At 41.1% G+C, this 24,793-nt stretch overlaps 1 protein-coding gene across 3 annotated transcripts in view; it reads left to right on the plus strand.

The window, feature by feature from the left end:
* The first annotated feature begins 4,122 nt into the window (after positions 1–4,122).
* Bcl2l13 (BCL2 like 13) overlaps positions 4,123–24,793 on the plus strand; it is an 85,439-nt gene continuing 64,768 nt past the window's right edge. For 2 of the 3 annotated variants that reach the window (XM_020153867.2, XM_074076421.1), the window contains exons 1-2: positions 4,123–4,295; positions 17,326–17,495. In XM_020153867.2, the coding sequence (XP_020009456.2) occupies positions 17,375–17,495 (121 nt within the window). In that variant the 5' untranslated portion in view covers positions 4,123–4,295; positions 17,326–17,374. Of the gene's footprint in view, positions 4,296–11,200; positions 11,317–17,325; positions 17,496–24,793 lie in introns of those variants that run through there. The other variant, XM_020153871.2, reaches the window with a different exon arrangement.

A 24,793-nucleotide genomic window follows, 5' to 3' on the forward strand; every position in this document is an offset into this window, starting at 1 on the left:
TCCTGGATTCAAGTAATCCTCATGCTATACTGCATGGCTCCAAAATTTTTTTCATGCTTAGACAGGGGTTGCAGGTTTTGGTTAGAAAGATCACAGAGATAGTCGTTTTCATCATGTCATACCAAGGGCTCTTGATTGTTGGACTTTTTTTTTTGGTAGTACTGGAGTTTGAACTCAGGGCCTCATGCTTACTAGGCAGGTGCTCTACTACTTGAGTCACTCTGCCAAGCCCCGGTCTGTGTTGGGTATGTGTGTGTGTGTCTTGGGTATTTTTGAGATAGGGTATCTTGAACTATTTGCCTGGGCTGGCCTTGAATCATGATTCTTCTTATCTCTGCCACCAGTGCACAGCTGATTGTTGGCTGTTGATGTCAACCTTGGTCACCTACAGGAAGCAGTATTTGTGAAGTTTTTCCACTGTAAAGAATTAAGTCCTTTTGTTTTCTCCCCTGCCCCCATACAGTACTCTTTGGAAGGAAATCACTATGCAAAGCCAACACTTAGGATGGAGTATCTGTATAATTTATTTGGAATTCTGCAAGAACCTATGCATTTTTCATTATCATTTCAAGAACTCACTTAGAAAGAAATAAGGCAGAAATTTCCACAGGTTTATTTAGTTTTGGCTTGAATTTACTTAAAGTCCCATCCCCTAGCAACCTGTCCCAAGTATAATGGCAAAAACTTTTTTATCTTTGTGATAGAATCCTAGTAGAATTATGTGTCAAAGGATAAAGACTTTATTATTATTTTTATTCTGAAGAAATTTCAAATATACTAAGCTGTAAGTGCACTGGGATCCCTTTACCTGGATTCACCAACTATTAACACTTTGCAACATTTGCCTTATAATTTTCTTTTTTCTTTTCATACACACAGAATTCAGAGGACTATTTCAGCATGTTATGGGAACAAGTATGTATGTGGATCCAATTCAGGACATTTAATGTTGGAAACAACACTGTTATCTAATATGCAGTTCATATTCAAGTTTTGCTGTGTATTCTGTGAATGTTCTTTATAGCATTTTCTTCTTTTTTGCACTCTACCACTCAGGCCACTCTGCCAGCCCTTTATTCTTTTTTTCTGATCCAGTATCAGTTACTGCATGTTATATCTTTTTAGTCTCATTTAATGTGAAATAGTTTCTCAGTTTTGTTTTTTTTTTTGCAGTACTGGGGCTTGAACTTAGGGCCTACACCTTGAGTCATGCACCAGACTTCCTTTCTTTTAGTAATGGGTTTTTTCAAGATAGGGTCTCAGGAATTATTTGCCTGGGTTTGCTTCAAACTGTAATCCTCCTGATCTCTGCCTTCTGAGTAGATACGATTACAGATGCCCAGCCAGTCTTTCTTCATAGTGAGAGTTTTGAAGATTACAGGTCAGGTCAGTTATAGAAAGTCCCTCAAATTTGTTTTGTTTTGTTTTTTTGGTAGAACTGGAATTTGAACTCAGGACTTCCTGCTTGCAAAGAAGGTGCTCTACTGTTCGAGCCACACCTCCAGCCCTAATTACTATCCTTTTGTGTAGCTTCCTCCTCCCAAGGCTCTTTAATAACTAGTACTGCAGTGTTTTGGAGCAGACCAGGTCCTGTCTGTTAGGAATGGTCAACTTTACTGAGAATCCACCTCACCTTTGTTGATGAAAGAGACAAGAGGCTGGCTACCAAACAGAGCAGTGCATGAAATGGTCTTGAGGTGACACTAAGAGTACACATTAAGGAGTTTTACTTGATTAAAGATGATGTGGCATGATTTAAAAAACTGACTGATGAGAATAAACTGAATAGTCTAGATTCTATAATCATATCAGGCTGTAGGCTAGAACTCTGTACAACCCACTAAAATCCATCAAAAAAAAAAATCCCCCCTCCCCAAAACATAAGCTACTATGATTAAAGTTAAATACTTCTGTAAAGGACTGTTTTACAGCATTTGTTTAAAAACCCTATCCTTTCTCCACTGAAGTGCCTTAGGGCCTGTGTTGAAAATCAGTTGACCACTATGGACTTCTCTTTCTCATTCTGGGAAACAGTCTTGCTATGTGTCCCAAAATCCTCCTGCCTTACCCTCTTGACTACTGGGATTACATGTGTGTGCCACCATATCCAGCCTAGACAGGGTGTTATTATGGAAGCCAGACTGACCTTAAATTTGTGACTTTGTTTACTCAACACAATGTTTATTGAGATTAATCTATAAGCTTATGTATATCAGTGATTCATTTTGGTTTTGAGTAATTTTTACTGTACAAATATACCTCAAAAAGTCAAGGTTAGGCTGGGTGTGGTGGTACATATCTGTAATCCCAGCAATCAGTAGTAAAAGGTAAGAGGATTGTGAGCTCCAGGCCAGCCTGGGACACACAGAGAGACCCTGCTGTCCCAAAATGCGAAACAAAAAAGCCTCCAAACCACCAAACCATAAATAGGTATTACTTGGGGGAACTTATGGATTATTAGGAACTATTTGGACATTATAGTTGGTTCTTAGCTCATTAAGACTTTTGTTGGCAAACCTCTTTCACTTTTTTTCTTTTCTCCGTTTTTTCTCCCCTCCCTGGCAAATCTCTACGGTTTCTCTACTAATGACACCACTGCATTGTTCCTCAATTGAACAGGCTTAAAATTTCTATGACAAGAGCCACACCTCTTGCTGCTGATGAATCCAGGGTCTTACATATGCTAGGCAAGTGTTCTACCACTGCGCTACACCTCAACTCTATCACTTCTTTTAAAATAGTTTTAAGTCAGGCTTAGTGGCTCACACCAGTAATCTTAGCTACTGGGAAAGTGAAAATGGGGAGGATTTCAGCGGAGGCTAGCCATGGCAAAAAATTCTCAACCAATTAAAAAATAACAAAATAATAACCATAATTAAAGATAGTAAGATAAATATTATTTATGCTCCCAATAGGAGAATCACAGTCCAGGCACGCCTTTGCATAAATCCGAGACCCTTTTTGAAAACAACTAAACTGTTAGGGACCTAACAAGTAGCTACAATACTAGCTACTTGAGAAGCTGTGATTGGGAGCATCTCTGTTTGAGGCCAGCACAGGAAAATAGTTCAAGGGACTCCATATCCAAAATAACCACAGCAGAAAATGGATTGGAGGCATGGCTCTATCAAGTGATAGAGCGTTTGCTTTGCAAAGCATGAAGCCCTGAGTTCAAACCCCAGATCCACCAAAAAAAAAAAAAAAAAGAGCTCTAGGTGTCGCTCAAGTGTTGACAGCGCCTGCTGACAAGCATGAGGCCCTACGTTTAAACCCCAGTACCTCCAGAAAAAAAACTTCACTGAGATACAGCTTAGAGATCATGCAATTCATCTACAATGTACCATTAAATACTATTCACAAGAGTTGTACCGCTATCACCACTGTGATTTAAACATTTTCATCATCCCCCAAAGAAACCCGGTGCCCACGGGCAGTCACTTCCTCCCAGGCTTTTCTCACTGCTCTGGCTGGTTACACAGCCTTCTACCTCCTTGTCACCATTCATCTCAGCTACACAACGAGATCCCCTACAGCACACTACTGTACCCTCAAGTCCTCCAAATGATGCTTGAGTTCAAGTGAACTGACTCAAAATGCGTTCCAGGTACTGTGCTAGGTGCTGTGAACAAAAAGGAATTCTTACTGTAAGCTTTCTTTTATCGCCACAAGGCCTGTGCTCTGGCAGTCTCTGGGCCTAGATGTACTCCTCTACACCATCACACCCTCATCGCAAAGATACCGTCCCCAAGTGGCCGCGAACCCCGCAGCTCTCGCGACTCGCCTCGACACCAATATAAACCGCTCGCTGGCATACACTTGGAACTCAACCCACGTCCACAGAACTGGAACATAGTCTAGGGATACGGCGCTGCTTTATACCCCAGGAACCTCCAGCCTCTCGCTGGCTTCTTGTGACCGGAAATAGTTTAGAGCGTGCACTTCCGCAACCCCAGAAACCATAGATTTGAGGGACTCCTAGGAAGAGCGGGCTAGGAAGGGTCGGCTTTCAGGTCACATCTGGGCAAAACACCTCCACGTCTCGATGGTCCGTGCTTCCGCCCCGGCTAACAGAGCCGCCCTCTTCCGGCGCTGCTCCGCGCCCTGGCCCCGCCCATCCGCCGGGGGTGACGAAAGCACGCCGTGGGTGACCTCACCCTTCAACATGGCGGCGGCGGTAGATTAGGGCCGTGGGTCGAAGCAGCCACCGTCGCTGGCGGAACCCTGTGGGAAGTAGCTGCCTCCACCGCCGCCGCCGCCGCATCTTTCATCTCTTCTGGGGCAGGGGCCAGGGCCAGGTGAGGGAAGGACGTGGGGTTCGGGCAGACAGCTGGGTGAGAAAGGCGTGCCGAGCCACCGGCTCCTCAGCGGTTCCGACGACGCGTGAGTGAGACCGAGAGTGAATGTGCGTGTGTACCGGCGCTCCTCCACCCGAGGCTTCTCGAAGCTTGAGGGTCCATTGCCTCGGAACCCCGTTTGTCGGCCTCGTCCCGTAGCGCTGTGGGGTGCCCGAGGCCGGGATCCCAGCCCTCGCTCGCAGGACCGTTCTTCCCCAAATAGCTGCCCTTGGAAAACTCGAGTTCGTTTTTAGGGCCAGACAGGAGGCTGTGGACTTCTTTATGGTCAAGGAGAATGATGGCAGTGCGGCTCACTTGCCAAGAGCCCGTCCTAGTCGTTTTTTTAGAGCCTGTTCCTTAGCCTTGATTACCTGCTGTTTCGACACCCGTTTCCTAGCACCCCCCCCCCGAAAAACCGGCTTTCTTACAGGCAAGATAGTTGACACCAATTCCTTATTTCCTTTGATTTGTTCTCACACGGTCCCAAGGAGGTCCCAAGTTTTCTTGCCTTCATATCCTACCGCGTAGGGGAAAAGCATGGACTTTGAGTCGCTGTTGTAACAGGGTTGAAATTCGGGCGATGTGGCCAACTATTCACCTGCTCTTGGTTGGGAGTTTTGTTTAGTCCATAACCACTCACCCGCGCTAGTGTTTATCCAAAATTGCTGTTTCGAGATAGGGTCTCAGAACTATTTGTCTGGGCTGGCTTCGAACTGTGATCCTCCTGATCCCTGCCTCCTGAGTAGCTACAGTAGGATTACAGGCGTGAGCCACCGGCGTCTGGCTCTGTTTGGAAGTCTTGATCTAAGCCCTTTCCCCTCTTTTCCTTTTTGATATAAAACAGATCAAAATCTTCTTGCGAAATTGTCACCAAGATTTCCCTGGAGGATTGATATAACTAGAATGTTGCTCTGTGCCCTGACTTCTGTGACCTTGAATGAGTTGCCACACCCTTCAGATGCCTTTTTTTTTTTTTCTCCTACGTTTTTAACACCCTGGAAAGTTAAGGAAGTGTTTGTATAGGTGGTGAACTACTTATACTGTGCTTATACGCAGTTGGAATGAATGTACCCTGCATGTTGGTACTTGCGAATTGAAAATATTTGAAACATGAAATATTCTGCATTTAGTAGGCAGTTAGGAATGTTGAAACTTTTTGCTCTGAGTGATCAGGTAATAATACGTTTAAGTGGTTTTTCAAATGACTTGTATTCAGCAATGTACCCCAGTAGTGGAATTCAGCTAAAAGATGTCTAAGTCCAACCAGTTTGCGAAAGAAAAAGTGTTCACTAGCACATCACTTAGCATTTATTGAATATCATTACAATACTAAGCTTTCAGGACTAGTCATTTGCAAAAAGGTTTTTTTGGTGGTACTAGGAATTGAACCTAGGGCCTGGCACATACCAAGCACTCTTATCACTAAGGTATACCGCAAATGCCCAACCCCTCCCTTTTTTTTGGTGGCACTGGGGTTTGAACTCAGAGCCTCATGATTGCTAGGCAGGCACTCCACCACTTACTGCACTCTGCCGGTCCTGTACCTCCTTTTTGAGATACATTTTTGTTAGTATATTAGACATTAAAAAGTTTGTTTTTTTTTTTCCGGCTGGGCGCTGGTGGCTCATGCCTGTCTGTAATCCTAGCTACTCAGGAGGCAGAGATCTGAAGAATCGAGCTTTGAAGCCATCCCTAGCTAATAGTTCCAGAGACTCTGTCTCGAAAAACCCTTCACAAAAAAGGGCTGGTGGAGTGGCTCAAGGTGTAGGCCCTGAATTTCAAGCCCCATACTGAAAAACAAGCAAACAAACAAAACAGAAAAATGGGCTGATGAAGTGACTCAAGTGATAAGAGCACTTGCCTAGCAAGTGTGAGGCCCTGAGTTTGGCCCAGTTAAGGCCCCAATTTTTTTTTCTTCCTTTCTTTTTTTTGGGCAGTAGTAGGCTTTGAACTCAGGATTTCATTTGCCAGCCTTGTTACTGGGGGTACATTGTGACATTTACCAAATTTCTTACAATATAATCATAGTTGAGTTCACCTCCCTCCATCATTCTTCTTTATCCCCCCCTTTACCTGTTGTGTTGGATATTTTCCAGATAGGGTCTCTGCAGTGGACTGGCTTTGAACTACAACTCTTCTTCCTGATCTCTGCCTCCCAAGTAGCTAGGATTACAGGTGTGAGCAACCTGTACCTGGCTAGACATAAAGTTTTAGACACCTATTTTCTTCTGCTTTTTATTTTATCTTATTTAATTTATTATGGAACTGGGGTTTGAACTCAGGGCCTACACCATGAGCTACTCCACCAGCCCTTTTTTGTGATAAGTTTTTTCGAGATAGGGGCTCATGAGCTACTTGTCTGGCCTGGCTTTGAACCAAGATCCTCTTTGTCTGCTTCCTGAGAAGCTAGGATTACAGCCGTGAGCCACCGGTGCCTGGCTCCTCCTGTTTTTTATCATTTTCATTCTGCTTTTATAATTTTTCAGGTATGATTTTGATTAATATCTTATTCCAAATGAATGAAATGATTAGCTCAGACTTGCCTTGATTTGTGACTCTTCCTTCCTCAGTCTCCTGAGTGCAGGGAGTATAGGCGTGTACCACCACACCTGGCTCCAGAGTTCTTGTGTAATATATATTACAGGGCGAGGAACTATTTTCGGAATAGCTGACTTTTTCTTTTTTCCCCCCTTCTGCTAGGGATTAGATCCACTGCCATGTGCATGCTGAGCCTACACACAGGCGAGGCTGCAGCCTGTTTTGTTTCTGTGGTGCTGGAGGTCAACTCAGGGCCAGTACTGTTAAGCTGCCCCTCCCTGACAGCCCAAGAGTAACAGCTTTATTGAGCATAGCTAGCATACAGTTCACAGCTGTACAGTTTAATGGTTTTCAGTATGTCCACAGAACTGTATAGCCATCACTATGGTTTTCATCACCTCACAAAGAAACGCCATACTCTTAGAAGTGATTCTTGTTTTGTTTTGAGACAGAGTCTATATGTGGCCCAGACTGGCCTCAAACCCAGGGATCTCCCTGCTTTAGTTGCCCAGGTGCTGGAATTATAAGTGTGTACCACCATGCCCACTGCAACCACTCTTTTTAAATTATAAAAAATTTTTAGCTGAGCACTGGTGGCTCATGCCAGTAATCCTAGCTACTCAGGAGTCAGCAATCAGGAGGACTGAAGTTTGAAGCTAGCCCATAGCAAATAGTTTTGAGACCCTATCTGGAAAATACCCAACCCAAAACAGGGCTGATGGAGTGGCTCAAGTGGTAGAGAACCTACCTAGCAGACATGAAGCCCTGAGTCAAACCCCAGTACTGCCAAAAAAAAAAAAAAAAAAATTATTGTATATTAGTTATACAGGGGAGGTTTCATTTTGACATTTCCATATATTTTTACAATGTGCCTTGGTTAGGTTCAACCCTACTATCACTTTTTCATCTGCCTCCCTCCCTACTTGAAACGATTTCAATAGGTTTCATTGTTTCACTTTCATGTAAATGTATAAAGTATGTTGATCCTCCTTTCCCCATCCATTTACCACCCCCACACCCTAACTTGACCTATTTTACAAGCCTGTCTTTCAGTTTTAAGCATACATTCATTTTGCAGCCATTCTTCATTCCACTCCTCCACATTCCCTACAAATAGGGTATCAGTAATTTTTTTTTTTTTTTTTTTTTTTTTGATGGGACTGGTGTTTAAACTCAGGGCTTCATGTTTGCAAAGCAAGCGCTCTACCACTTGAGCCACTTTGCTCTGGTTGTTTTGGAGATGGGCTCTCTGCTGCTATTTGCCCGGCTTGGCCTTGAGCCTCCCTGTCTGTCTCCTAAATAGCTAGAGTTGACAGGCTTGAGCCACTGGCACCCAGTGTACTGATACACTTTTTGTCTCTAGATTTTCCTATTGTGAGCATTTCACATACAGAATAATATAATATTTGATCTTTTATTAGGGGGGGGTTGTTACAGGGCTCAAGCTTACTAGGCATGTACTCTGTCACTTGAGCCATTCACCACCAGCCCTGTTTTATGCTGGTTTTTTTTTTTTTTTTTTTTTTTTGTGGGGTTTGAACTCAGGGCCTACACTTTGAGCCTCTACCAGCCTTTTTTGTGATAGGTTTTTTTCAAGATAGGGTCTCAAAAACTATTTTCCCCAGGCTGGCTTCAAACCTTGATCCTCCTGAGTAGTTAGGATTACAGGCGAGAGCCTCTGGCACGGGGCTTGTGCTGGATATTTTCAAGATAGGGTTTTGCAAACAATTTTGCCCAGACTGGCTTAAAACCTTGATCCTCTTAATCACTGCCTCCTTTGTAGCTAGGATTACAGGTATAAGACACTGGGGCCTGGCAATATTGTGATCTTTTGTAATTAGCTTCTTTCACTTAGCATGTTTTCAGAGTTCATTTGTGTTGTAGCATGTGTCAGTACTTCATTCTTTATTATGGCGACATAATATTCTGGTGTGTGGACATCACAGATTTTGGGGGACTTTTTTGGGATTTTTTTACTTTCTTTCCTTTTTTTTTTGACAAGATATCTCTACATAGTTCAAGCTGACTGGAACTCAAGATCCTCTTGCCCCAGCCCCCTGGGTGCTGGCATTACAGGTGCTATCAATTGATAGAGTTTCCGATTTTCCCCCCCCCCCCCATACTCGGGATTGAATTCAGGGTCTCTGCTTGATAGATAAGTGCTCTATATCCCCAGTACTTTTTCATTTTAAGTTTATTTTTCAGATAGGTTTGTACTACCTTTGCTCAGGCTGGACTCAAACTTGAGATTCTCTACCTCAAGTAGCTGGGATTACAGATGTGTGCCCACCTTGCCCTGCTTGTTTATGAAATAGGGTTTTGTTAACTTTTTGCTTGTCTTTGCCTCCTGTGTAGAGTTGTCCCTCCACCCTTTTTTGTGGTACTGGAGTTTGAACTCAGGGCTCACAATTGCTGGGTAGAGCTCTACTACTTGAGCCACACCTCCAGTCCTGTTTCCATTTTTTGGCTTTGAACATTCTTGTGCAAATTTTTGTGTAGACATGTGTTTTCATTTCTCTCTAGTGTATACATAGAAGTGGACAGAGCATAAAAATGAATTTTCTCTCCCTTTTTGATAGTATATATACATTTGGGAAACCTAAAAAATTAATGTGAAGGTCAGATTGAGTGTGCGAGGGGAGGTTAAGTGTAAGGAATTCCATTTATTACATGTATCTGTGAAGCCCAACTGCTAACTGAAAATATTTTTTGGCATCTCTTAACCCAGATTGAATTAGAGTGTTACAATTAGGCATGTTTTAATTGGAAAGGGACAGTCAACACTAGAATAGTATTGTCTGCTGATATTTTAAAAATGATACCTTGCAGCCAGTGAGGTGGTATACTTGAGCCTGAGGCAGGAGGATATTGAGTGCCAGCTCGACCTGGGCTGTATATTTAGATCCTGCTTCAAAACAAAGAAACAAACAAAAATGACAACTTGCTCAGTTGCATTTCACCTTAAGTGGGGTGAATTTTTACACTTTTTATTTGGGTTGTTTTATTTAACTTATTTTAGAGAAAGACCTAGAATTCAGTAGAAACTAATAAGGCGTGGACTAGAAAGTACTTTATTTGAAGGGCTCAGATATTGCTCAGGTGGTAGAATTCTTGCCTAGCAAGCATGAGGCCTTGAGTTCAATCCCACAGTACCACCCCCAAAAAAAAGAAAGAAAGAGAAAAAGAAAAATCACTGTTATTTGGGTCTGGGAGTGTTGCTCAGTGACAGAGATTCTGGGTTTGATGCCCCAGCCCCATGGGAAGAAGGGAGGGAGGGAAGATGGGAAAGGGAGAAGAGAAGGAAAGGAAAGGAAAAGAATTTACTGTTATTGGGCAGAATATAAATTGTGGAATTTAAAAACAAATGTTTTACTCAAGCTGGGGATTTAGCTCAGTTTTGGAATGCTTGCCTAGCATGTGAGAGGTCCTGGGTTTGATGCCCAGCATTACCACCAAAAAAAAGGGAAAAATCCTTACTCTGTCCACAAGTGGGTCTTGAGACTAAAGATCTGATAGCCAAGAAACTTTGTTAATGTTTAAAATTACTGAGTTTTGGATTTGTGAGCTTTTAGTTTTCTTTTTATAAACCAAGATTGTAAATGTGTTCAGTTATTTTTCTAGAGTATTTAATAATCTTATTACAATATTTTTTTAGTGTAAGAAAATGGTCTAAAAACAGAGGTGGCTGAAACAATTTAACAAGTAATTAAAATGTGTTAAATGTTAAGGTGTTTTTGTTACAGATCTATGAAGGTGAAGAATACAATTTAGGTCAGGTGTTGTTGGCTCACACCCAGGATCCTAGCTCCTTGGAGGCAGAGATCAGGAAGGTCAATCTGGCAAAAAGCAACTGTCTCAAAACACCCAACACTAAAAAGGGCTGTCAGAGTGGCTCAAGTGGTAGAGCTCTGCCTAGACCTAAGTTCAAACCCCAGTACTGACAAAAAAAAATACAATTTAAGGGTGATATTCTAGATTAGTATGCTTGAGGTATTAGAAATTTCTGCTTTTAACAAGCAGTTAGGATTATGATGATGGGACAAGTTTGGAACACAAAAATTTGTTGCACAAATTTGCTTTTTTTGTGTGTATGTGACTGGGGTTTGAATAAGGGCTTTGAGTTTGCAGAGTTGGTACTCTACTGCTTGGGCCACAGTTCCAGCCATTTTGCTTGGATTATTTTGGGGATGGAATTTCATGAGTTGTTTGCCTGAGCTGGCTGTGAACTTCCATTCTCCCCATCCCAGCCTCCCAAGTAGCTAGGATTACAGGTGTGAACCTCTGGGGCCGGTTGCAAATTTGCTTTCTTAAAATTTTATTTTATTTTTGGTTTTTGGAGACAGGTTCTTGATGAGCAGCATAGGGTGGCCTCAAACTCTTGGTCCTCCTACCTTTGCCTTCTGAGTGCTGAGATTATAGATCTGATTTACCACACCCGGCTCAGGTTTGCTTTTCATAATGGTTTTCTTTTGAGACACAATCTTGTTACATAGATCAGTCTGACTTTGAACTCAGTCTTACTCAGACTCAGCCTTCCAAGTGATGGGATGACAGGGATGTGCAACTACTGAGGCTCATAAGAATTTGAAATAGGACTTAATAGTTCCTGTATACTTTCTGATGAAAGTTCATAAAATATATCTAATTCTTCTATAATTGGTGCTGGCATCCTGGGATTTGTACTTGTATTCATAGTAGAAGTCTGGGTTGTTTTTGTTTTTAAAAAAATGGGCCTGGGGATGAAGCTCAATGATGCAGCATTTTTCTAGCACACAGGTGTCCCAGGGATAATCTCCAGCACCAAGTATTGCACTCATTGCTGAAGAAGCATGTATGTTTCATTTGTGACTGAAGGTGCCATCAAATGAATGTATAGATGTAGGATTAAGTCACCCCATACTTTTTCAGATTGTCCATCTGGTTGACAGCTACTTGCAACTTAATAGAGGTAAAAATTAAAAGGTGTAAGGCGAAGAAACCAAGAGTAACATAAATATATTGTACAGTTTGTTAAAATTGTGGGAAAGTTAAGATTTTTAATATTTTAAGTTGGCGGAGAGGCTGAAGTGGTAGAGTACCTACCTAGCAAGGGTGAGACAGTACTACCAAAAAATAAAAAAAGTTTTAATATTTAAGATCCTACACCTGGGCTAGGGACATAGCTCAGTGATAGCACACTTGCCTAGGATGTGTAAGTAAAGTCGTGGGTTTTTATTCACAGCACAGCAAAAAACAAACAAAAACTCTGCCTATTTAATCACTTTTTACCAGTACTGGGGTTTGAACTCAGGGCCTGCAGCTTGAGCTACTCCACCAGCCCTTTTTTGTGATGGATTTTTTGGAGATGGTTCTTTTGAACTATGCCCAGGCTGGCTTTGAACCTCGATTCTCTTGATCTCTACCCCTGAGTAGCTAGGATTACAGGTGTGAGTCATCGGGGCTCCGCTTAATCACTTCTTGATATTAAGAACTTGTATATAGTTTGAATTCTAAAGGATCTCTTTAGATAAACTGTAAACAGTAAAAATAATTGAAGTAATTGTCCCTGTCGTCCTCTCCTCAGTTGAAAAGTTTAAAATATCTTTAATACAAAATGTACTTCCTGTTGGTGGGGCAACAAGATCTGAGAATCTTTTCCCTGCTTCTAGGAAAGCTTTGAGTTGCTGTCCCAGATCATATTTACCTTTCATTCAGTTTGTCTTTTTCATTTCTTTTCCCTGCCCTGTTTTTTAAAACCTAAAGATTTTGTTAAAAGCAAGGAGAAAGGAACATAACCCCCCTCCCAAACCCCCAATATGCAGAGCTCTGACAAGCAGAGGGTGGGAGCTAGGGGCGCCCTCATTTCCTTTTTTTCCGTTTCTTCCTCTTTTTTTTTTTTTTTTTTTTGGTAGGGACTGGGTTTTGAACTCAGGGCCTCTACCACTTGAACCAGTCTGCCAGCCCAGTGTTCCTGGGATCTCTCTAACCCCTTTCTTAATTACAGGCCTGGATGAGTTACTTTGCTGTTTATACAATAGAAAGCTCAACCTAAATTAGAAATCAGATGGATATTTTATACTATAGATATGATATGTTTATAAAGAGAGTGCCAAATGCTTATTTATCTTAGTTTTCTGTTGCTCTGATAACTACAGATTGGATAATTATATAGGTTTATGTACCTTTCAGTAATGCCTGGGAAGTCTAAGAGCATGACACTCACATCTGGCGAATACCTTGTTGCTGCATTATAACATGGCAGAGGGCGTCACTCACTAACTCTCTTCCTTTTTTTTTTTGGTGTGAGTGAGGTTTGAACTCAGGGCTTCTTGCTTGCCCTCTTCCTAATTTTATGCATCCATTAATGCCATCATGGGGGCTCTACCCTAGTCCTTATTTCCTCCCAAAGGCCCTATCTCTATTTGAATGTAAATTTGGGGATTAAGGTTCCAACACACACTTTTTTTTTTCCATTTTCTATTAAGATCATAGAAATTTAAAGCCTAAAAACTGTTTGCTAAACTTAAGTGAATAAACACAACCACTCACATTATTTAGGGATAATCATTAAAGCATGGTAAGGCTGACTTTTCCATTCCCCTTGAGTTTCCAGTGTTGTGTACTAGATTATGCCTTCATACATCTTTTGTTTTGATTTTTTAAAATACTCCCTTAACTTGTCTCCATTCTGCATTCTGTCTCCCATACTACCTCCAGGACCATCTTTCTACAATACATTCTGTTTATATTCTTCTCTTGTTTAAAACCCTTTAGTAGTTTCTTATGGTTTTTTACAGTAGTTTCTGTCCTGTCTTGGATTAGGATGTAGTTGGAGTAACTAATGAATAAAACAAAATGATTTTCTCTCAGGAAAAAATGCTAATGAACATGACTTGCATATAGTTTTAGGGTGTTTGTAGATGCCAGTTAATGGACATGGTTACAATAATTGCCTGCCTATTGGGCAAAACCTAAGCCAGTGTCCTATCCCATACATGATGTGCAGACTGCTGTTTACTCTTTCAGGAGTTAGTAATCATTCTAACACCATATGTTCCACTCATGGCAAGTTCCTTAACTTTCACATTATCCATGCTCCTGCAGAAAGCGTCTATGTGTTTTCTTAGTCTATATCTGAAGTTCATCCCTGTCCCTTCCCTCAGTTGGTTCATTTAGTGAACACCTCCTGTTCCAAGGTTGGTTCAGATTTTACTTTATAAAGCTTATCATTTTTTTTTTTTTTCCTGAGGAACCAGAGCTTGAATTTAGGTTCTATACCTTGAGTCATTCCACTAGCCCTTTTTGTGTTAGGTATTTTCGAGATAGGGTTTCCTAAACTATTTGCCTGGGCTGGCTTTAAACTTTGATCCTCCTGATCTCTGCTTTCTGATTAGCTAGGATTACAGGCGTGAGCCACTGGAGCTCTGCTGTAAAGGTTGTCTTGATTCCTACTTCCTTTTTCCTTTCCCCAGAAGGATGGGTTTGCTTCCTCTTTAAGTCCCTCCTGTCCCCCTTATGGATACTGACTTTTATCATAGAAGGAACTTTTTTTTGGGTGGTACTGCGGTTTGAACTCAGGGCCTTACCCTTGCTAGGCAAGTGCTCTACCACTTGAGCCACTCCACCAGCCAAACTTTGGAATTTATTTTTTTTCCAGGGTGTGGGGGAATAAGGCCTTGCCATTTTGCCTCAGCTCATCTAGAACCCCTGGACTCAAGCTATCCTCCTGCCTCAACCTTCCGAGTAATTGGGACTACAGGCATTCAGGCCAATGTTATGTTGTTCTTTACATTTTTTTTCCCCCTACATGTTTGAAAATTCCTGACTGCAGGTGATTTACTATATAAATTTGTAAGTAATGTGTCTGAAGGACTTTGTACCTTAGGAAATGTGTGTTGAATGAACACAGTAAGTTATCAGCATTTTCTATTTCAATTCAAGATAATTATTTTTCTAGCTGTAATTATACTACTATATATATGTTTGTGTGAATAAACACTCTTCTAATTTGCAGAATTAGAAGAGTTTTCTACACTATAAATTTACTAGTTTTTTTTTTTTTGGAAGTATTGGGGATTGAACCCAGTACCTCCACCTTACTAGGCAGTCCCTAGTCTAGTAATCTTCACATGAATATAGTATGTTGTGATTGATGCAGACTAAAAATTAGGTTCCAGTTGTGGCTCTTGTTTCAGTTAGGTCCTGATTGCAAACAATACAAACTGATTTGTGTTGGATACAAGGCCTTGCAGTGTTGCTCAGGCTGAATTGATCCTCTAGCTTCCATTAATAGAAAAGTGACATCCGGAAAGGGTGTTGTGTAGCAGGATGAATGAAAGGGTACAAGTTATACCTAGTGAAGAGATTCAGATCAAAATGTCTGAAATAGGGTATACTCAGTGGTAGAGTGCCTGCCTAGCATATGCAAGGCTCTGGGTTCTATCTTCAGTGCCTCAATTTTAAAAAGTGTCTTATAGCTGGGCCTTGGTGACACGTGCCTGTTGTAATCCTAGCTACTCAGGAGGCAGAGATTAGGGGTTTGAACTCAGGACTACAAACCCTGAGCCATTCTACCAGCCCTTTTCTTGTGAAGGGTTTTACGATCCTCCTGATCTCCACCTCCTGAGTAACTAGGATTACAGGTGTGAGCCACTGGCGCCTGCCTTAGGAGGATCTTTGTGCCTGGGCAAAAAGCAAGATCCCATCCCAAAAATACCCCTACACACACACACACACACACACACACACACACACACACACACACACACACACACACTCTCACACTGCTGGTGGAGTCCTCATGAGATTCTGAGTTTAAACCTCAGTATTGTCAAAAAAAAAAAAGTATTTTCCAGCAAATTCAAGGTCCTGAGTTCAATTTTCTATGCCACCACCCCCCTCCTCCCAAAAAAAAGTATCTTGGTGGTACTGGGGTTTGAACTTAGGTCTTAGCAATTGCTAGGCAAGTGCTCTACAGCTTGAGCCATGTCCTAGCCTTTTTTGATCTTGTCTACATTTTGGATAGGTCTTGAATATTTTTCCTTGGTGACCTCTGACCAGATCCTCTTGCCTGCCCCTCTCAGCTGGGGCCCCAGCCATGTACCACCATGCCCAGCTTATTGGCTGTGATGGGGTCTCCCTATTATTTTTGTTCCAGCTGGCCTCAGATCTCAATCCTCCCAACCTCCTCCTGAGTAGCTGAGATTATAGCCATGAGCCACCTTGCTTAGTGAATGCTCCTGCCTGACATATGATTGCTTTACATGGTCATTCAAGGACCCAGGTTGTGTCTGTATGGTAGCTTTACCATTGTCCTTATTTGAATGTCAAAGCTAGGACTCTGCCTAATTCACATTCCAAAGGAGAAAAGTTGAAGTCTTGTCTTTTTCCTTTTTTTTTTTTTCCGGCTCTGGAGTTTGAACTCAGGGCTTCACATTTGCTAGGCATGTGCTCTACCACTTGAGCCACTCTGCCAGCCCTTTTTTTGTGTTGGCTGTTTTTGAGATAGGGTTATCACTTTTGATACCTGGGCTAGCCTCAAACCTCAATCCTCGTGATCTCTGCCTCGTGTAGCTAAGATTGCAAGTGTGAGCCACTGGCACCCAGACATTTTTTCTTTATTTTATCTTCGTGGTTTTTTTATTCCCCTCAGAGTTTTTTATTATTGTACTGGGAGTACATTATGGCATTTATAAAAGTTCTTAAAATATATCATAGGTGAATTTACCCCCTCTATTATTCTCCTCCTTTATCCCCCCTTCTCTTCTTTCTTTTTTTTTTTTTAAATGTTGAGGATTGAACCCAGGGTTGCACATACTAAGCAGGTATTTTGCTACAGTCTTAGAGTGAAAGCTGACATCTTTAAGGAGTGATTGACAAATTACACATACAACTTCTACTCTCATCCCTCTGTCTCAGACTAGCCAGATAGTACAGAACATGCTGTCTGTAGCCTTGTGACCCTGGGCCTAGTTAAAAACTTAGGAGGCTTTATTGCTAAAAGAAATGAGGCATGGTAGTGTGTGTCTATAATCTCAGTACGTGGGAAGGAGAGGCAGGAGGATCACAAGTTAGAGGACAGCCTCAGGTACATAGTTAGACAGTGTCTCAAAAAAGAAACAGAAGGTAGGCAAGAGGGAAAGGAACGGAGAGAGGGGAAGGAAGGAAAGAAAAATAGAAAGATACACTGGGGTAAGGACTGGGGATGTCCCTGGTGTATTTGCCACATGGGTGAAAATAGAGAAACTAGAAAGAAAAAGAAAGGGAAATTTGCTTTTGAGCAGAAATAACTTGAGTGAATAAATTGCTCTTGTATATAAATTATGATACATTTTAACGATTCCTGGAAAGAAAAATCTAAGACCTTTATTTTGGTAATTAGTTGAATAATTGGAATCAGTGAGAAAATATACTAGCATGTAATAAACTTTAAACTGAAGAAAACTCTTTTTTTTTTTTTTTTTTATGGTTTTAGATTTAAACATCTATAAATAGACCTCTTGGGAGCTCTGCCAGCCAATTCAATGGCGTCCTCTACTACTGTGCCTCTAGGATTTCACTATGAAACAAAGTATGTTGTTCTCAGCTATTTGGGATTCCTGCCTCAGGAGAAGCTGCAAGAGCATCATGGTCCTTCACCCCAAGGTATTACCTTTGGTTTTATGATGGCTATATTAAGTCAGAGTAAGGACTTGATGTGTGAAGTATTTGTGTCTAAGTATGTAAGTATTTATATGTGTAAGACTATGTAATAAACTAATTATTTTAAACTTAAAATTAATTAAAATCTTTTTTTTTTTCTGACTACTTGGATTTGAATTTATAGCCTCAAGCTTGGTAGGCAAGCACTTTACCACTTGAGCCATGTCTCCAGTCTCTTTTGCTCTGGTTATTTTGGAGATGGGGTCTTGAGAACTGTTTGCCTTGTCTGGCTTTGAACCTTGATCCTTCTGATCTCTGCCTCCCAAGTAGCTAGGATTACAGGTGTGAGCCCCCCAGCACTGGGGTATGATTTTTGCTTTTGGATTCATTAATGATACAAGGGAGTTTCAAGTGAAAGAAAGAAGTGATTTAAAGAAATTTTATGTTGATTCAAAAATGTTACTACTTATTTGCAAATCTTTCTTGTAGTGCTTAGGGAAGGAACCCAGGGCCTTGAACATGCCAGATAAGCACTTCACCGCTGAGCCATATCCCCATCTTAGAAATGTTAATGTAGGGCTAAGGATTTTCTTTGAATATTAATCTTCCTTATTTTTGGGAGGGGGTGCCAGTTAGTGGGGTTTGAACTCAGGGCCTCCTTACACTTGCTGGGCAAATGTTCTACTACTTGAACCATGGCCCCAGCCCTTTTATCCTTTTAGTCACTTTTTGGATAAGAGCTCATGTTTTTGCCCTGACTGTCCTGGGACCATGATCTTTGTATATATGACTCCCTGTAGTTAATGACAGGTGAGTGCCACCATGCCCAGCTTTTTGGTTGAGATGAGGTCTTGCTCAACTGGCCTTGAACCTTTATCTGCCATTTCTGCCTCCCAAGGAGCTAGAATTACAGGTGTGTGCCATTATATCCAGCTTGAATATGAGTCTGTTGATGAGAATTCAATGTCCTCTTTCTAGCTTGAACCATATGTATTATATTTTTAACTTATATTAACATGAAGCAAGAACATAAAGGCACTTACAATCTGACTGAAGAGTCATCTGTATTTTTATGACTTAATCCAGTCTTACAGTTGTTTCTCTCGTACCTTTTTTTCTTTTTTTGTGATGATTGAACCATGGGCCTTGTGTATGCTAGGCAAGTGCTCTACCACTGAGCTACATCCCCAGCCCTGATGAGGTATATTTCAAGCAACATTCTGAAACATTTAATTTAACTTTCATAAAATCATCAAGTCCTTTATGATAATGATGATGATTTGTGGTACTATGGTTTGTGCTTGCTAGGCCAGCATTCTACTGTTTGAGCTATGCCTCTACCCCAGTTCTTGCTTTTTTTTGAAGCAAGGTCTTGCTATGTAGCTTCCCAAGTTCTGGGATTACAGGCATGTGCCCATTAAGTTTCGTTTATTAAGTCATTTTGCACAATATATTTCAGTGGTGTCCATGATTTTAGATATATTACACAATTTCAGTGACAAGTACACTTTTTTATTTTGGTGGCACCAGGTTTTGAACTCAGGACCTCATGTAGGCATTCTTTCACTTCTCCAGCCCTGTTTTTGTGTTGGGTATTTTTGAGATAGGGTCTCCAAACTATTTGCCTATGTCTGGCTTTGAACCTTGATCTCCCTGATCTCTGCCTCCTGAGCAGCTAGGATCACAGGCATGAGCCACCAGCCCCCAGCCAGTACAACTTTCATAAGCAAGTGGGGGAAAATTAACTGATTCTCAGTGAACATACAGCTTATATAAGTATGGTGGAAAATAGTTTACTAGCTACATATGTTGAGTTTCCTGTGGGCATATGCTATGGTTTGAATGTGTTCCCCACAGTTTATGTTTTTCATAAACTGTTGCAGTGCAACAGTGTTGGGAGATTGGGCCATCTCCTAAGAGATGATTAGGTTAATTGGACTGGCCCTTTCAGTAGACAGATACTATTATCATGGTACAGGCTAGTTATCATGAGAAGGAATTTTTTTTTGTGTGTGTGTGTATATGTGCATTTTGTTGGGTGTAGAGTTTGAAGTCAGGGCTTTGAGCTTGCAAAGCAGGCACTCTATCATTTGAGCCACACTTCCAGTCCATTTTGCTCTGGTTATTTTGGAGGTGGGGGTCTCACGAACTGTTTGCCCAGGCTGGCCTCAAACCAAAATCCTCCCTGTCTCAGCCTCCCAAGAGCTAGGATTAAGATGTGAGTCACCAGTATGCAGTTGGTTTTGTTTTAAAAGGCAGTGTGGGGACCGGAGGTATGGCTCAAGTGGTAGAGCACCTGCCTTTTAAGAGTGAAGATCTGAGCTCAAACCCCAGTACCACCAAACAAAATAAAACAATAAAAGACAGTTTTCTCCCTCTTGCTGTCTTGCTCTTGCTCTTTTGTCCTTCTGCCTTCTACCATGGGATGCTGCAGCATGAAAGCCTTCAGTACATGTCTCATTTCATCCTTGATCTTACTAGCCTCCAGAACCATGAGAAATAAAATTTCTTTAATTTGCCAATTACTCTGTCTGTGGTATTCTGTTACAGCAGCACAAATGGATCAAGTCAGAAAATTCAGTGTATTTTACAGAAAAACAGTAGTCAGTCCCTTAATTCAGCATGTCACTCAAGTAGAAACCAGTTAAGGAGACTACATATTTCTTTTTTTTTTTTTAAGTTATTTACTTTTGCTACATTATCCAGATTGTCATGGAAAATAAATATGCACTCACAAATTGTCATACTATGCAGCATGTATTTTTAAATTTTCAAGTTATTTTAAGAGATAATTATAAAGGAACAATCTGAAAACAGAAGAACATTCTTTTTTTGGTGATACTGGGGCTTAAACTCAGGGCCTTCACCTTGAGCCACTCCACCAGCCCTATTTTTGTGGAGGGTTTTTCTATTTAGGTTCTTGTGAACTAATTGCCCAGGTTGGCTTTGAACCACGATCCTTCTGATCTCTGCCTCCTGAGTAGCTGGGCTAGGATTACAGGTGTGAGCCACTGGAGCCTGGCTAAGAACATTCTCAGAAAAAAAAAAAAAATGCAATTATCAGTGGAAGAAAACTAAAAAAAAAATTAATCTAAAAATCTGCCAGAAAGTAAAAAATGGCAACATAGTATCACCAGCAAAACCACAGTCAAAACAGTTGAATGAAATTTCTTTTTTTTTTTTTTTTTTTTTGGGTGGTACTGGGGTTTGAGCTCTGAGCTTCAAGTTGGCAAAGCAGGCACTTTACTGCTTGAGCTATACCTCCAGCCCTCTTCGTGGTTTTTAAAAAAAATTATTTTGAAAAAGTGTTATGTCCAGTCTTAAGTGTTAATTGCAAGGACAAAACAAAGTCATTTTCTGCATGTAAGTAAATAAACCTAATGTGTTAGTTACTTGACAGAAAGAAATTAAGGGAGGAAGGGTTTATTTTGGTTCAGGGTTTGGACCATAGTTGCTTGCCCTATCCACTTGGATAAAACATCACAACAGTAGGAATATATGGTGGAGGAAATTCTTCAACTTGTGTTGGACAGTAATATCTTCAAAGGTACACCCAAGTGACCTTGTCCAGCTAGGCCCCAATTCCCAGTTCAAAACATGATCCTGGGCTGGTAGAGTAACTCAAGTGGTAGAGTGCCTGTCTAGCAAGCATGTGGCTCTGAGTTCAAGCCCCAGTTCGGCCAAAAAAAAAGAGATATAAAACATCCTGTGAGAGACATTTTGTATTCAAATCATAAATAGTACATGTTTACCTATTTAGAACTATTAAAATTGCTGGGGCCCCTAATTATTTTTTTGGTGTGATTTGGGTTTGAACTCAGGGCTTTGTACTTATAAAGCAGGTGCTGTACTGCCCTTTTTTTAATTTTAATTTTATTTTTTTTGGCAGTATAGGATTTTGAACTTGGCACTTTGAACTTTTGAGGCAGGCCCTCTATTCTACTTGAGCCATGCCTCTAGCCCTTATTTTTATTTTTGAGATGGGGTCTCACTTTGTAGCCTAGACTGGCCTCAAACTTGTTACACTTTTGCCTCAGCCTCCAAAGTGTTACTGGAAAGCCCATCACCTGACCTCAGTGCTAAATCAGAAATAGAGCAGGGAAAGGAAATAAGGTTTATTACTCATCAGATGAAGAGGAGGACAGGGAGAGTCAACCTCTCAAAGCTCTGTTGTTCCACTTCTGGAAAAAAAAACCTTCTTTTTCAGTGGGGAGTTCAGGGGCTCATTTTGAGTATGTGACAAAACTCTTGTCCCATAACAGGTGCTAGCCTTTGTTCTCCCAGTTTACTGATGCCACATGTCCAAAGCTGTAGGTCTTGGTTGACAGTTTTATTAGTCAGTGGTCAGAGAGAGAAAGAGGCTTCTCCAGCATCTAGGAAGAGACAAATGGGATAACATGTGAGTTTGAATAACAAGCATAACAACCTGGCCAAACTGCAAGCTGAAAACATCAAAATTTTTTCCTTTTTATAGTCCTCTTTACATCAGTGCTAGATTATAGGTATGTATCACCTGGCCTTGCTAGAGTCCTATTTTAGACTCAACAGGCATCTTTAATGATAGACTTACAGGGAAACTAATTGAGCTGATGTCTTGATTAATGGTTCACATACCTGTGGCAGGGATTGTGATTATACAGTACTTCAGTTTGGTGATAGAAATTCTGGAAATTAGTTTTATCCATGATTTTTAATGTATCATCCTCTTATAACTTTACAGGACTAAGTAAACATCAAGACTCAGTGTATTAAAGCAGGAGAAGTTATGTATTCTGCCCCTGGCCCTTCAAATTCATGTCCTTTCATGCAAAATATATTCATTCATATCCATTCCAGTAACCTTCCAAATCTTAACTTATTCCAGCATCAACCCAAAAGCCCAAGTCCAGTATCTCATCTAAAAATCTAAATCAGCCTGCAGAGTGGCTTAAGCAGTAGGAGTACCTGCCTAGCCAGTGTGAGTCCCTCAGTTCAAACCCTAGTGCCGCTCTCCCATATATGTATAAATTAATATATATAAATATATATAAATTATATATACATATACATATATATATATATATATATATATATACACACACACACACACACACACACTAATTAAAAGCAAACAAAAAAAAATTTGTAAATCAGATATGGGTCAAGGTATGGTTCATCTTGTGGGCAGTTCCCCTCCAGCTGTGAACCTGTGAAACCAAATGAGTTTTGTGCTTCCAAAATAGTGTTGTGATAGGCATAGAATAGATGTTTGAAAAGCGAGAGTTAGGAAGGAATAAAAGAGTGACAAGTCCAATACCCAACAGGTCAAATTCCATTAGGATTTTATACTCAAATTTTAACTGGTCAAATTCATTAGTATTCCTTAATGTTTGAGAAAATCTTCTTAATGCTCTGCCCTACAGGCTTCCTGAGTTTGAGGTCATACCTCTGAACATGCTGGAGACAAGGTCTACCTTTCTGACCTAACTAGTACAGAAGTTCCACCTTTTGGGCCCGCTGGGATGGGGTCTTGACCTTGAAGCTTTGCCAGGCAAGGGTTGAGCTTCCAAGACTTCCAGTGTTTCTAACACCTGTAGTTTTGGGTGAGACTGCCCCTGTAGAGGCTCTGCATCTGGGCCTCGTGTGTTACTGAAGATGCCACTGCTATGTTCTGAGCCCATAGCTTTGCTGGGAGGCCCTGTCCTTTGAAATCTAGGTGGGGTCAGCCATGACTCACTTTGTTGAGTGCCACACTGGGACTTGTTGGAACTGCACCTGGACTTAATGATGCTTATGCAGGAACAGAGACCTATTTTGAAACTTCTGTCCTTTGAACTTCAGCCTGTGATGAAAAAGGGGAGCCCTAATCTCTGAATTATCTTTGGGGTCATTCTTCATTGTCTTGGAGAAAAGTTCTTACTATTAAGGTGGTTTGTCCATACTAATCTCCTTATCAAATGATTACTGACTACTCCCTTAATGTCTTTTTTCAACTTTACTTTCTCATTTTTTAAAATATGGATAGACTGAGAATTTTCCAGATCTTTTGTGTTCTGCTTCTCTTTTGATCAATAATTACATCTTTGTTGTTCCAATTTTTTTTTTTTTTTTTTTGGCTATTGTGGTTTAAATTCATACCCTCATGCTTTCTAGGCAGGTGCTTTGCCACTTGAGGCACTCCACCAGCCCCCAGTATTTAATATATATGCTGCCAAAGCAATCAGTACAATTCCTTCTTTAAATTGTTTCTTTGTTCTGACAAAGAATGAGTTGGCTCATTCAGCAGTTTGCTTAGTTATTTGCCATATATCCAGCTTCACTGTTCACAGTGTTCATTTTCTACAAAAGGGACAAGCCTTGCATGGTGTTACATGCCTGTAATCTCAGCACTTGTAATGTTGAGGCAAGAGGATTAGGAGTTAGAGGTCAGCTTGGGCTGCATAGCAAGACCCTGTTTCCAAAAACAAAACAGTGGGACACAGGCACATTTCAGCCCAGTTCCTTGCTACTTTATAACAAGGATACCTTTTCTGCTGTTGTCCAGTAACTTGTTCCTCATTTCCATCTGAGACCTCATTAGAATGGTCTTTACTGTTCATAACACCACCCACATTCTGTGCAGGATTACTTTGGTATTCTCTTAAGTCAGGGTTTCTAGTAACAGGACTCCATCTCTCCTGAGCCCTCACCAGAATTGCCTTTAATGTTCTCCACATGGTAGCGGAGGTTTCTCTAGCATACACCTTAGAACTCTTCTACCTTTTATTCATCACTGAATCCCAAAGCTACTTCCACAATTTTAGGTATTACTGCAGCACTCCTACCTCTTGTTACCATTCAGGCAACTATAACAAAATACCATAGACAGGGTAGCTTATAAATAACAGAAATTTATTTTTCATAGCTCTGGAGGTTGGGAAGTACAAGATCAAGATGTTGGCACATTTGGTGTCTGTGTGAGTGCCTGCTTTTAGATTCATGGGCAGCTGTCATTATCTTTTCACATGCCAGATAGGGAGAGGCAGCTCTCTGGGGTTTCTAGTAAGGTCACTAAACCCATTGAAGAGGTCCCTGCTCTGTTTACTTCCCCAAGGGACCCCTACCCCCAACACCATTGCTGTAGGGATGAGGTTTCAGCATAGGAATTTTGGAGGGACATAAACATTGGGTCCACCATACTCAGCAATGACTTGCAAGGATGCTTGAAGCTCATTGTACACTACCTCTCTTTTAAAATTAGATTCAGAGGGACTGGGGGCTCGACTTAAGTGGTAGAGTGCCTCCCTAGCAAGCTGAAGACTGTGAGTTCAAACCCCAGTACA

This window comes from Castor canadensis, chromosome 6 (genome assembly GCF_047511655.1).
Source record: "Castor canadensis chromosome 6, mCasCan1.hap1v2, whole genome shotgun sequence".
NCBI lineage: Eukaryota > Metazoa > Chordata > Mammalia > Rodentia > Castoridae > Castor > Castor canadensis.